At 42.0% G+C, this 13,823-nt stretch overlaps 2 protein-coding genes across 2 annotated transcripts; both read right to left on the bottom strand.

Moving 5' to 3' along the window:
* Positions 1-2,532: 2,532 nt before the first annotated feature.
* Positions 2,533-3,546, bottom strand: LOC123987100. The gene is made up of 3 exons (XM_046075715.1): positions 3,345-3,546; positions 3,011-3,238; positions 2,533-2,917 (listed from the first exon to the last, which is right to left on the bottom strand). The coding sequence occupies exons 1-3, from the start codon at positions 3,544-3,546 to the stop codon at positions 2,541-2,543; spliced, it is 807 nt and encodes a 268-aa protein (XP_045931671.1). The 3' UTR covers positions 2,533-2,540.
* Positions 3,547-11,185: 7,639 nt separating this feature from the next.
* On the bottom strand, positions 11,186-13,631 carry LOC123987099. Its single transcript, XM_046075714.1, has 5 exons — positions 13,583-13,631; positions 13,074-13,247; positions 12,579-12,932; positions 12,137-12,370; positions 11,186-11,322 (listed from the first exon to the last, which is right to left on the bottom strand). The coding sequence occupies exons 1-5, from the start codon at positions 13,629-13,631 to the stop codon at positions 11,186-11,188; spliced, it is 948 nt and encodes a 315-aa protein (XP_045931670.1).
* Between the last annotated feature and the right edge of the window lie 192 nt (positions 13,632-13,823).

The raw sequence follows: 13,823 nt of genomic DNA, 5'->3' as shown, positions 1-13,823 counted from the left end.
ACCTGAACACGACCTGCATACTGGGAGTCTTCACTAAGGTCCTCAGGCTGTGAGGGATTCTGCCACTGAAGACTACGTTCAGGACTGAACCAGAATTTAGATCTGATATATGTGGAATAACTGTTGTAAGTACAAGAAATGTTCACTGATGAGCCTTTGAAGGCACAGATGCTTCTGTCAGTGTAAGTCACTCTGTTGCAGGTTTGACCACGAATACCTGAAAGAAAACAATTTAAGACCATCTTTAAACCAGATCTGGTGAGGAGTCACAATGAGGGTCTCTTTATTTAAAATACATGTAGTGATTCGGCTCCACCAGATGGTGTTATGTTAGTGGAAGATTGTGGAGTAAACTCACACACTGAAGGAGAGGGGAAACCCTCCAGTCCTTTCACAGCACAGGAATAACTGTCTGCAGAACCAAAGTAGCCTGAATAAGAAGATGTTTCTTTCTGAATTTTCTGTCCATTCTTGTACCAGATGTAGGAAGGACGATCAGGCAGACGACAGCTGTTGTGACAAAGCAGCTCTGCCTCAGTAGTAATCATGCCAACGTTTGGTCTGCTAACCTGCACCTGGAGATCTGTGAAGAAAACACAGAAATATTTGTTCTTTATGTGGAACTGAATCACACACAGAGATGTAAACAATAGAACATTGTGACAACCATCTAATCAGTTAATCACATGTGTAGCATGTCTAATTATGTTTTTAATACATTTATGAGAATTAATACAAAATTATGCATTTTAATATTCAGAGAATATTTATTCATAAAGCTCTTGTTTCGCGGGCCACCACCGGAGATTTAATTCACCCAGAGTCTCCGGACCTCTGGTTAGCATTTTAATAATTATACAATTATTACTAGTGATCAGTTAGTTAATAATCGCTCAATTATCTTAAATCAATCAGTCAGTCTCATATTGAAGGGGTAAATTCTCGTGGCAGGGACTTGGAGGTAGGCAATACACAACACAATTCCGGTGATTACAGTGAAATTTATTAACTAATTAAGGTGACATAAATGCAGTTAAATATTCATCAAAGAAATAAGCAATGGCTAAACAAACATGAGGCAAACAAGAATGTTGAGTTCTATGTAAAATGGCTTCTCTTGAGGGGAGAATTTGATTAAAACGGGCAGCTAATGAACACAAGCTATGAGTTTTAGGAGTTAAAGATAATCTATTAACAAACTACTGGACGTCACTGATCACAGAATGCAGGGTTTTGGTTTTACTGCTTGTCGTTTCGCCCAGCCGAGTTGCTGGTCGGCGGCCTCACAGTGGCGGAGTTCCGTGCGTTTTCGTTTAGGACGGCTTTAAACCGTCGGCCAGTCGCTTTCTCTGCCAGGAAATTGGTTTGGTCGTTCTTTGTTACTGCTGTCTGGCCCACGTGGATGGGTCTGACCTCAGTGGGAGCAGTGCAAGTTAGCTCGACGAATAAAGCTTAAAAAGAACTTGGTTGTTCTCGAATTAAACTAGTGTAACTTAACGGACTGATAACTTTTAACAAAAAAAACCAAAGAAAACAAAAAAGCAAGTAAAGTTGCTGGAAACTAGGGAAAAATCGAGGTTGCGCCGCTTCGCATGTATGGCTTGAAATGAACAAAGAGCCTTTGCTGTGCCAGGTCGAACTTCTTAGGGTGTTGCGGGGAGACGGGGCACGCTGGGCGCATGCTGAAGTGCAGGTGAAGAGAACAAGAACAAGAGAGCGAACAAGGGCATGTGTCCCTGCTTTTGTGGGTTGGGACGTGGTTCCCAGAGGGCAGTCCTTTGTTCCCCTGAGGGAGGGCTTGTTCCCGGTTTCCTGAGAGATCTTATCTTTAACTTTTTAATATGTCTATTCAACAATCTATTTGCGCGTATTGTATCAAATATCTTCCCACAATCAAACTAGTGTATGCGGTCCAATGCAGTGAGGAATGCACAGACCTGCATACTGGGGAAACTAAACAACCACTACACAAACGCATGGCTCAACACAGAAGGGCCAACTCCTCAGGTCAAAACTCAGCAGTTTATTTACATCTGAAGGACAGAGGACACTCGTTTGAGGACCACCAGGTGCACATTTTAGACAGAGAAAATGGATGGTTTGAAAGAGGTGTCAAGGAAGCATCTACACCAGGGTTGAGGTCTGCGCCACCACTTATCCTCCACTTATAATGCTGTACTTTCATCACTTCCCAGGAAACTTAACACACATTTCCTCTTGGACTCAGGTGAAGATACCAATGCTGGTCGTTCAGACTTGGCCGCGGTTGGTTTATGGACTGTTGTTACAACTGCCAGGAGCACTAACGAACCAGTGGTATCGATGATCTTGGCAAACGATTCCACAAAGGTCAAATAGCTGAGTTTCCCTACTAGTCATTTCAGAACTGAAGAAGTCTCTTGGATGAGGGACGAAAGATCTTCTAGTATCTTCAGCCAAGTTCAGTTGCCCTTGACTTTTACCTTTTTTGGATATACTGTGTGACCTGGATGACTGAGAACCTTCACATTCACGTGTCATCAGATAGTTTAAATGTGCTGTTACAGTTTGTGTTCATCAGTACCTGTGACAGTCAGAGTTGTACCAGGTAAACTACTCCTCCATTCAAAGCTTCCTGCTGTGAATTTGAAGTGATACTCAGCTGAGTCGCTCTCTCTCAGGTCAGTGATTCTCAGAGTGGAGCGTCCTCTCTCTGTTTCAAGGACCTGAACACGACCTGCATACTGGGAGTCTTCACTAAGGTCCTCAGGCTGTGAGGGATTCTGCCACTGAAGACTACGTTCAGGACTGAACCAGAATTTAGATCTGATAGTTTCATAACTGTTGTAAGTACAAGAAATGTCCACTGATGAGCCTTTGATGGCGCAGATGCTTCTGTCAGTGTAAGTCACTCTGTTGCAGGTTTGACCGTGGCCACCTGAAAATGAAATATTTTTGATAATTATTATTAAAACTATTGTCTTTATTGCAGTAATTCACATCTGGTTGTATTCCTGTGGAGTAAACTCACACACTGATGGAGAAGGAAATTCCTCAAGTCCTTTAAGGGCACAGGAATAGCTGTCTGAAGGATAAAAGTAGTCTGAATAAGAAGATGCTTCCTTAATTTTCTGTCCATTCTTGTACCAGATGTAGGAGGTTTGATCAGGTAGACGACAGCTGCTGAGACACTTCAGCTGTGACCATGTACACGTGTAAAACATGCATGATTGTGAGCTGCTCATCTGCACCTGGAAACCTGTATATGTAAAAAAAACAAAATTATTATTTTACATTCACTGTAGTGTTTCCCAAATGTTGAGCATGTTGGAGCTAACTGACATGGTTTCCAACACAAATGTTACCTGCGACAGACAAAGTGACTCCAGGTGAACCATAAAATCTTCCACCTGGTTGGTTTGTTATGAACCTGAACTTGTACTCAGCTGAGTCGCTCTCTCTCAGGTCTGTGATTCTCAGAGTGCAGATGTTGTTAGAACAACTGTACTGCAAACGACCTGCGTACTCTGACTCTGTTTTCAGATCCGTATATACATCTCCATTCATTTTAATGAACCAGAATGATTCCTGAACTGTAGTATCACGGCCATTTATTCTGGATGGGTATGTGTAGGTGCAGCTTATTTCCACTGTTGATCCTTTTAAGGCACAGATCTGAGTAGAGGTGTAAGTCACTCCCCAGCCATTCTGAGCCTGTATCACTGTAACACAGAGCACATCAGAAACTACAGTCAGACTCAACAACATCAGGAGACAGACTTTCATTTGTAGTGCAGGTGCTTCAGTGTGAAGCTACATTTTCTACATCTTCTTTGGCTCTCATGCCATCCCACATTTAAGTCAGTGTTTTTTTAATGGATATACCAGTATACTGTGAAACAAGTTGTATCTGGTTTATGTCAAAGTGAACAGAGCTATGAGAATGATTTTGTTAATCAGTTAATCTCAAAGTGCACTGAGGCAGGACATCACACAGAGGCTGCACTGAAGGAAGAGCAGCAATATACTGAAACTGAAGTATAGAAAAAGCTCTAGATTAAATATTAGAAGGGTGGAGCTCGGCTTCTTTCCTTCCTGTGGTCAGGCTGCTGCAGAGTGTGAATGATACTGCATGGTGTGATATAAAACATTACAGACTTATTCTACAGAGATAAATTGCCACAACTGCCAAGGTTTAAGGAAAATTAATTTTTGCTGACTCCCATGTCTGTTTTAATCATTAATGATTTATAACTGTATCAGATCCATTTTTAAGCATTTGACCTGTTATGCTTTCAAACACAAGCACAAAATTTAGGTTGTTCATAATCAACATTTTATGTAGTTCAGATCATAAAGTTTACATTGTTAAGGTATAAGCGTGCAGAGAGTCTGCTGGTGAAAAAAAACCTCTCGTCTGACGTCTTGTAAAGACTTCAATTTGAAGAAAGAGAAGTGAATGTCTGGTTTTACAGAGATCGCAGCAGAGTTCATAACATCACACATCAAATCTTATAATTTACAAAATTCTCATTCTCAGATTTTCTTAATTGTGCTAACTGCATCATAGTATAAATGTAGATGGACAGTACCTTGTACTGAGAGAAGGAAGACAATAAATCCACTCGCTGCTGCTGTTAAACTCATAGCTGCTCCTCACGTCTGTTAAATCAGCAGGTAGATGAGAAGTCCTGTATGTCAGTTAGTCAAAAAAATTGGAATCAAAAAGGGAGGATGCTGTGTTTGAGGACAGTTTGTCTCTCTGTGCGTGGGACAGTTGTTGATAAGTTGTTAAACGCTGCCCTGGCTTCCTTCCTCTTTACATTATTAATATGCATCAGATGATTGAGTCTGTAAATATCAAGTCTGCAAGTTGAAATGAATAAATTATTAGTATTGTTCTTTTAATCTTAATTATTCTTACTGTTGTTTTGCAAATAATGTAGAAACATCTTAAAACATAGTTTAGGGAAGTAACAATGATGTTTTATTAGTGTGTCCCTGTTGTGTTTATCTCAGTGGAGGACAAACATTAACAAGTCAGCATATGGGCGAGGCTTTATTAATTGCTGCTGCTGGTTTCACTTTCCACTGATCAACAGTTGGTGCTAAAGAGAGACAGCAATGTGCAAATAATGGATTTAATATAATAAAAGGATTCTGCCACTGATGACTACACTGAGGACCCAATTTTCATTAATCTTCTTCATGGTTCTCATACATGCAAGTAATGTCCACTGGTGAGGAACTCTGGAGGAACAGATGCCTCTGTTGGTGTGAGTCACTCTGTGCACGTTTGACTTTATGGACACCTGACGAGTGGCGAGTAAAGCTAACTCGACACATCTCCGTCTCTTGTCTCCTCACTTATCGCACTCCACATTGGTGACCCCGAAGTGAGTTGGATACAGCTGAATTATGTCACAGAACAACGGTGGCAGAAATGCTGCTGCTACTGCCAACGGCGTGGCTAATGTCGGCGCTATCTACGCTGCCACTGTCAAGTTACCGGACTTTTGGCAGCACAATCCACAGCCGTCGAGGCCCAGTTCCAGCTGAGAGGAATAACACAGGACGTCACAAAGTATTTCCACGTGGTAGCGGCCTTAGGTGCCTCGATGACAGCCGGGGCTATGCCGCTTTTAGAGGCTCCTCCGGCTGACGGCAAGTACGACATACTCAAAACATTCCTGCTGAAACTCTTTGAACTGTCGGAGCTGGAGAAGGCGGATCGCTTGCTGTCCCTGAACAGCCTCGGTGATGGCAAGCCATCGGAGTTAATGGAGAGAATGCTAGCGGTGTTGGGCGGATCCCTCATTTCTCTTCGCCCACATTTTTCTGCGCACCCGTGCGCATCGCACTGCGCCAGCTCCTCAAGAGACTACCGAGCGTTGGCTTTGGAGGTAGACAGGATTTTCCTCGCCAACCGGCAACAGATTGTCCATGCACTCCTGCCCCTCCAGCGCACGTCCGCCCACTTCCACCCACGGAGGACGACCCAGACACCACAGCTGCTGTGACGGTCCGTCGACAGCGCAAGGATGGGTGTTATTACCATTCCAGGTTTGGGACCAAGGCCAAACAGTGTTGTCAGCCTTGCAGTTTTGGAGCCCAGGAAAAAGCCAGAGCTGGTGCTCATTAGCAGCTATGGGCGCTGGCCGTGACTGCAAGCTGTTATTCATCACACTTTGTCCAGCTGGCAGCTGCTGGTTGATTGTGGGGCTCAGCGCAGCATCCTGTCGACAAAGCCTGTGGACACCATGGCTGGCGGGCATGGCCCCCCGATGGACGCCGCCAATGGCACACCCATTTGTACCTATGGCACAAGGTATGTGGAAGTGTGTTTCGGCAGGCGACGTTGCGGCTGGGACTTCGTCAAGGCCGCCGTGTCTATGTCGCTCCTCAGGGTGGATTTCCTCTGCGCTTACAGTCTATTGGTGGATGTTACAAACCGACGCCTGATCGACGCCCTCTCTTTTGCTTTGTACCCCTGCATGCTGGGAGGGATTGGGGCGCTTTGTCTGTCGAACACGCTTGCCAACGGGGCACTGTATCAACGCCTATTTGCCGATCACCACGCCCACGTTTTCATCGGAGGTGGCTAAGCATGGCGTGGATCACTACATCACCACAGTTGGCCCCCCAGTATATGCACGAGCTCAGCGCATTTGGCCTTTTTGAATTCCTACGGATGCCTTTTGGCCTCAAGGGTGCAGTGCAGACGTTTCAGCGCCTCATGGACTCTGAGGTGCTGAGGGACATGCTGTTCCTGTTTGTGTACTTGTGACGACATTCTTGTGGCCAGCGCGTCCGCAGACGACCACCTGTTCGGCCGGCTCAGTGAGCATTGTCTCATCATCAACCCGGCCAAGTGCGAGTTTGGCCAGTCGTCCATCACTTTCTTCAGCCACCACTTTTAGGTAGAGGTGATGATATAGCAGTTCCGGCTTAACATGGTGTGGTCTTTTTGATCTGACTCACTGTAGAGTGTGATGTTATATTGAAGTGGAGAGTAAAGCTGACTCGACACATCTCCGTCTCTTGTCTCCTCAATTATCGCACTCCACAGTATCATATTAATTATTATATTAATTATTTTTATTAATCATGTCGTAATGACATTCTTGCGGGTGCGCAACACTTGTTTATTTTAGCCTGTTTATCTTATTAATGTAAATAATAATTTAAATGAAAACACAACAGTTGTTGGTAAATTAATTAGTGACCTACAGATGCATGATTTTACTTTTAAGGCGCGCCCACCAGAATCCGGAATTGGATGGTGAACTGATATTGGAAAGTTAAATGACATGTTAATCTGAGCATCCTCATTGGCTCTTCAGTAGAACTTGTAACTGAAGGTTTGTTTTCTACCTGTAGAATCGATACGTAACTGTAAACTTTGGGCTTTTCAGATATTAAAATTCACATTCAAACATTTCCAGACAGCTACAAAACATTTTCACAAGTACAAAACTTTTCCACACAGCTACAATAAATTTGGGACAGTATATATTCTGTTGTCACGATGTGTAGAGTAGCGAAACAACAGAGAATGCTTCACGTTAAGTCCTGTGGGGGACGTAAAAAACAGTTTATTTATTTCCTATCTTGACAGTGGAGATAACTTGAGAGTTGAGCCTGCACCAGAAGCGACTCCACAGTGGAGGTCTGCAGTTGGACCCCTCTCAAACTGCAGAGTTGTTGTGGAAGCTGGCTGTTTATTTCAATCAGCAACTGCAACACTTTCAAAAATGATACAGCTAGCAAAGTGTGATAGAGCTGGGTTTCTGTTTGATTTCAGTATGTTTAAATATAGACTGGGTGTTCCAGGTGTGATATGAAAGGGAAACAGTATTTCTAAGCACTTTATTCCATTTAGCACTGGAAAACCTAAAGCTTACATTCTGCTTTAATATTCTGCTACATGCTGCTGCTGAAGTCCACCTGCTGCTGCTAATAAAGACTAAAAGTAAAAATATTTCGAGTTGAACGTACCTCCAAAAGTATTGGGACAGTAAGGCAAATTCCTTTGTTTTTGTTGTTCACTGAAGACATTTGGGTTTAAGATCAAAAGATGAGTATGAGACAAGAGTTCAGAATTTCAGCTTTTATTTTTTTGAGTCTCCATTTTTTTTTTTTATTCACATCTAGATGTGTTAAAAAACTCAGGACAAACCACCGTTTGTATTAGACCACAGCATTCTTAGGTGAGCAAAAGTAATGGAACAAATAATCTTAAAGTAAATAACATTTAATATTTGGTGGCATAACTGCCTCAAGCCTGCAACCCATCGACATCACCAAACTGTTGCATTCTTCATTTGTGATGCTATTCCAGGCTTTTACCGCAGCTTCTTTCACTTCTTGTTTGTTTTGGGGTGTTTCTCCCTTCAGTCTCCTCTTAAGGAAGTGAAATGCAGCTCTATTGGGTTATGGTCAGCTGATTGACTTGGACAATCTAAAAACTTCCTTCCTTTGTTTTGTTGGCAGTGTGCTTTGGGTCATTGTCCTGCTGCATGATAAACTTCCTCCCCATTAGTTTCAGTGCATTTCTCCGTAAACTGGCAGACAAAATGTTTCTGTCCACTTCATTCTGCTGCTACCATCATCAGTTACATCATCAATAAATATTAATGAGCCTGTTCCAGAAACAGCCATGCACGCCCAAGCCATGACATCACCTCCACCATGCTTCACAGATGAGCTTGGATGCTTCGGATCATAAGCAGTTCCTTTCTTTCTCCACACTTTGGCCTTTCCATCACTTTGCTAGAGATTAATCTTGGTCTCATCAGTCCATAAGATTGTGTTCCAGATCTTTTGCGGCTCATCTCTGTACTTTAGTCAATTTTAATCTGGCCTTCTGATTCTTCCTGCTGATGAGTGGTTTGCATCTTGTGGTGTGGGCTCTATATTCCTGCTTTCTGAGTCTTCTTCCAACAGTGGATTGTGATACCTTCACCCTGCACTGTGGAGGTCGTTGCTGATGTCACTTCCTGATGTTTTGGGGTTTTTCTTCACAGCTCTCACCATATTTCTGTCATCAGCTACAGTTGTTTTCCTTGGCCGACCTGTTGGACGTCTGTTGCTCAGTACACCAGTAGTTTCTTTCTTTTTCAGGACAGAAATTGTTGTGCTTGCTATGCACAATGTTTGTCCAATGGCTCTGGTCGGTTTTCCTTCTTTTCTCAGCTTGCTTTTCTCCTACAGACAGCTCTCTGGTCTTCATGTTGGTTCATCCTCTTTAACAGGAAAGGCAAACTTAGACTAGTCATGCAGAGATATTTAATGTTTGGCCAATCAACCTAAAAGGCAACACCTGGGCAAAAAGAAACGTCTGTCAGTCACATGTTCCAATAGTTTTGATCACTTGAAAAATGGGTGGGTTCAAACAAAGGGTGGTTTGTCCTGAGTTGTTTAACACATCTAGATGTGAATACCAGGAACTTGTCTCATACTCATCTTTTGATCTTAAACCCAAATGTCTTCAGTGAACAACAAAAGCAAAGGAATTCATCTTACCGTTCCATTAGGGGACTGAAAATGTATCCTCCACAGCCCTCGTTCTCCATTGAACTATTTCAATACTGCACTTTCCATCCAGGTGAGTCCTTCTGGTTACAGTTCAGATTTCTCACCTCTGTAGTCTCTATGGGTTCATTTGGTTCAGAGATGGAGCTCAAAGTTTTCTAAAAAAAAAAAAAAAAAGTTTCCTTAATAAGTCCTAAACTATGAAAGTACATATTCAAAGTAAAAAATCAACTGATTCATTCCTGTAGTTTCACCTCATCCACAGACAAAACAGAAGCAAATGAATCAGCATCACAGTTTTTAGATAAACTGTACTGGACCTCACTTCAAGGATTTGATTACTACATCACTTTGCCAGGTGATGCTCTTCTGTTAATCAGACAGATAGTAATGGAAAAAGGGCAGTAGTGTCGAGGAGAAATGTACCTGCCACAGCAATCAGATGTAAGGTGGAGTTATGACGTCCTCTTCTGTTCTGGGCTACACAGTAATAATTCCCACTGTGTTCAGCTCTGAAGTCAGTGATGGTGAAGTTCTGTCCTGATGCTTTTGGTGAGTCTTCATTCTCCTTGTACCAGGTGTATTTAGCTGCTGGGTTAGCATCACTGCTGCAGGTCAGAGTCACTGAACTGTTCTCCACTATCTCAGTTCCAAGGGACGAAACATCTTCCAGTATCTTCAACCAAGTCCATTTGCCCTTGACTTTAACCTTCGTTTTATAACTATGACCTGGATGACTGAGAATCTTCACAGACATCAAGATTAGAATATCTGATCTAATTGTCATACATAGATGCCAAGCCCCCCGAGTAGAGTTATGTGTTCAGTTTCCTTGTCTGTCACCACTTCCTGTATTGTTTTAGTTACTCCTCTTGTGTCTCGTCTCAGGTCTTCCCTCCATGTGTGATTACCTGTCCACGCCCTAATGTGCTGCACCTGTGTCTCATTGTGTCCCCTCCCTTTGCTTATATATACCCACTTTTCCCTGAGGTGCCAGATCGTCTTGTTGTTCTTGTGTTCCAGCCTAGTTTCTTGTGTTTTTTCCCCTGTTATTCTAGGCCCCATCCTGTTCTCTTTATATATGTTTCTGTTAGGGGCTATAATAGACAAGCACAACCTATAATTTCTTTGTTATGCAGATGACCTGTAAATTTATCTGCCTATGAAACCTGATGACAGTGTTGCACTAAACTGCCTGCTTAATGGCATTAATGATATTAAGTTGTGGCTATCTCAGAACTTTCTAGATCTGAATGAAGATAAAACTGAGTGCATTATCTTCAGTAGTAAATGCATGTCAAACAATCCCACTTTAAGTCTGGGAGCTTTGACTTCATGCGCCAAGCAAACTGTCAAAAATGTGGGTTTGACATTCGATTGCAGCTTGAAATTTGACAAGAAGATTAGCAATGTTGTCAGAACGAGCTTCTTCCAATTTTGTCTCCTGGCTAAAGTAAAGCCTTTTCTTAATAGGCACGATCTAGAGAAGGCTATCCATGCCTTTTTTAGTTCAAGGCTAGATTATTGCAACTCTCTTTATGTTGGTCTAATTTAAACGTCCATCTCAGGTCTTCAACACATCACTCCTGTTCTATTTACACTACACTGGCTTGCGGTGCGTTTTTGAATCAATTTCAAGATTTTATTGTTTGGTTTCAAAGCCTTAAATGGCCTAGCCCCGGAGTATAGGCTGTTGCGGTCTGTCACAGGCTTTAGTAGTCCCGAGGTCGAGGTACAAGCAGTGGGGCGATCGGGCCTTCGCTGTTGCTGTACCAAAACTCTGGAACAAGCTCCCCCCTGACATTCGCACTGTAACGGATGTTGTTCATTTTAAATCAAAACTTAAAACTCATTTATTTAGAATGGCTTTAATCTGCAGTAGTGGTGCAACAACTTCCCCCTTTTTCTGATGATTTTAGGTAACCTTATCTGGCTTACTGTTTTCTAAGCTTCATGTTTTTTTTCTTGTCTTCTTTTCTTGTCTGCTGTGTTGTTTATTCTTGTTTGATGTAAAGCACTTTGGACACCTGTTGGTTGGTGTAAAGTGTTACGTAAATAAATTTTGATTGATTGATAGTCAGTGAGTTTGACCGTAGTTTTTTGTTTTTGCCCTGATTTTCGCCTTGTGTTTTTGGTACCGTCGCCTGGACCTTTTGTACCATCTTGCAATAAAGTAATTGCTTATTTTAAAGTTGTGCTCTGTGAGTCCATTTCCAGTGTGAGTCTGATACATTCTGACTTAGTCAAAAACTGTTCAGTTAAGTTATTGGTCATGACATCATCAATAGTTATACTAAGTAGTTTAGTAATAAAATCGTTAAGCATCTCTATAACAAAAACATTATATTATAACTACCAAAATAATGAATGCAGCAATTACATATTTTGTACTTCTCAATCTTGAAAATTTACATAATAGGAAAGGATTTAAAGATGTTATATCACAACATGTATCTGAATATTGCTTTTGTAGTAGTAGTAGTTATTTATTTCTAGAAATATAAATGCTGTGTGTCTACATTAAGACCTAAAAGACTTCACAATGGTTATGTCTGAAATTACAGTTGTATTCTAATTTCTGTGTATGTGTGTTTTTTTTCCTGACACAGTGGAGTAAACTCACACACTGAAGGAGAGGGGAAATCCTCATGTCCTTTTACAGCACAGGAGATGATGTCTCCAGGATAAAACTGATCTTTATAAGAAGATGTCTCCACCCTTTCCATTTTCTGTCCGTTCTTGAACCAGACGTAGGAAGAACGATCAGGAAGACGACAGCTGCTGTGACAAAGCAGCTCTGCCTCAGTATAAATCTGGTAGACTGTTGATCTGATCACCTGCACCTGGAGATCTGGATCTGTGGAGAAGGAACAGGAATATTTGCTCTTTATGTGGAACTGAATCACACACAGACAGACACAGAGATATAAACAATAGAACATTATGGTAATCATGTAATCAATTAATCAGACGTAACAATTATTTCCCATTAGGATCACTATTCAGCACATTCACGTGTCATCAGATAGTTTAAATGTGCTGTTACAGTTTGTGTTCATCAGTACCTGTGACAGTCAGAGTTGTACCAGGTAAACTACTCCTCCATTCAAAGCTTCCTGCTGTGAATTTGAAGTGATACTCAGCTGAGTCGCTCTCTCTCAGGTCAGTGATTCTCAGAGTGGAGCGTCCTCTCTCTGTTTCAAGGACCTGAACACGACCTGCATACTGGGAGTCTTCACTAAGGTCCTCAGGCTGTGAGGGATTCTGCCACTGAAGACTACGTTCAGGACTGAACCAGAATTTAGATCTGATAGTTTCATAACTGTTGTAAGTACAAGAAATGTCCACTGATGAGCCTTTGAAGGCACAGATGCTTCTGTCAGTGTAAGTCACTCTGTTGCAGGTTTGACCACGAATACCTGAAAGAAAACAGTTTAAGACCATCTTTAAACCAGATCTGGTGAGGAGTCACAATGAGGGTCTCTTTATTTAAAATACATGTAGTGATTCGGCTCCACCAGATGGTGTTATGTTAGTGGAAGATTGTGGAGTAAACTCACACACTGAAGGAGAGGGGAAACCCTCCAGTCCTTTCACAGCACAGGAATAACTGTCTGCAGAACCAAAGTAGCCTGAATAAGAAGATGTTTCTTTCTGAATTTTCTGTCCATTCTTGTACCAGATGTAGGAAGGACGATCAGGCAGACGACAGCTGTTGTGACAAAGTAGCCTTTCTTAGTATAAATTATGTCAACTGTTGACGTGATCACCTGCACCTGGATACCTGGATCTGTGAAGAAGGAAGAGGAATTTTATTTTAGACCGATCTGTCAACATACACACACAACACATATATATTATTGTTTCTTAGAGGGTGAAAATTTTTAAATTATTAACATATTCATGAAAATGTTACCTGTGACAGACAAAGTGACTCCAGGTGAACCAGTAAATCTTCCACCTGGTTGGTTTGTTATGAACCTGAACTTGTACTCAGCTGAGTCGCTCTCTCTCAGGTCTGTGATTCTCAGAGTGCAGATGTTGTTAGAACAACTGTACTGCAAACGACCTGCGTACTCTGACTCTGTTCTCAGATCCACAGGTACATCTCCATTCATCTGAGTAAACCAGAATGTTTCCTCAACTGTAGTATCACGGCCATTTATTCTGGATGGGTATGTGTAGGTGCATCTTATTTCCACTGTTGATCCTTTTAAGGCACAGATCTGAGTAGAGGTGTAAGTCACTCCCCAGCCATTCTGAGCCTGTATCACTGTAACACAGAGCACATCAGAAACTACAGTCAGACT

This window comes from Micropterus dolomieu, linkage group LG18 (assembly GCF_021292245.1).
Source record: "Micropterus dolomieu isolate WLL.071019.BEF.003 ecotype Adirondacks linkage group LG18, ASM2129224v1, whole genome shotgun sequence".
Classification (NCBI taxonomy): domain Eukaryota; kingdom Metazoa; phylum Chordata; class Actinopteri; order Centrarchiformes; family Centrarchidae; genus Micropterus; species Micropterus dolomieu.
This window is presented reverse-complemented; position numbering and strand designations above follow the sequence as displayed.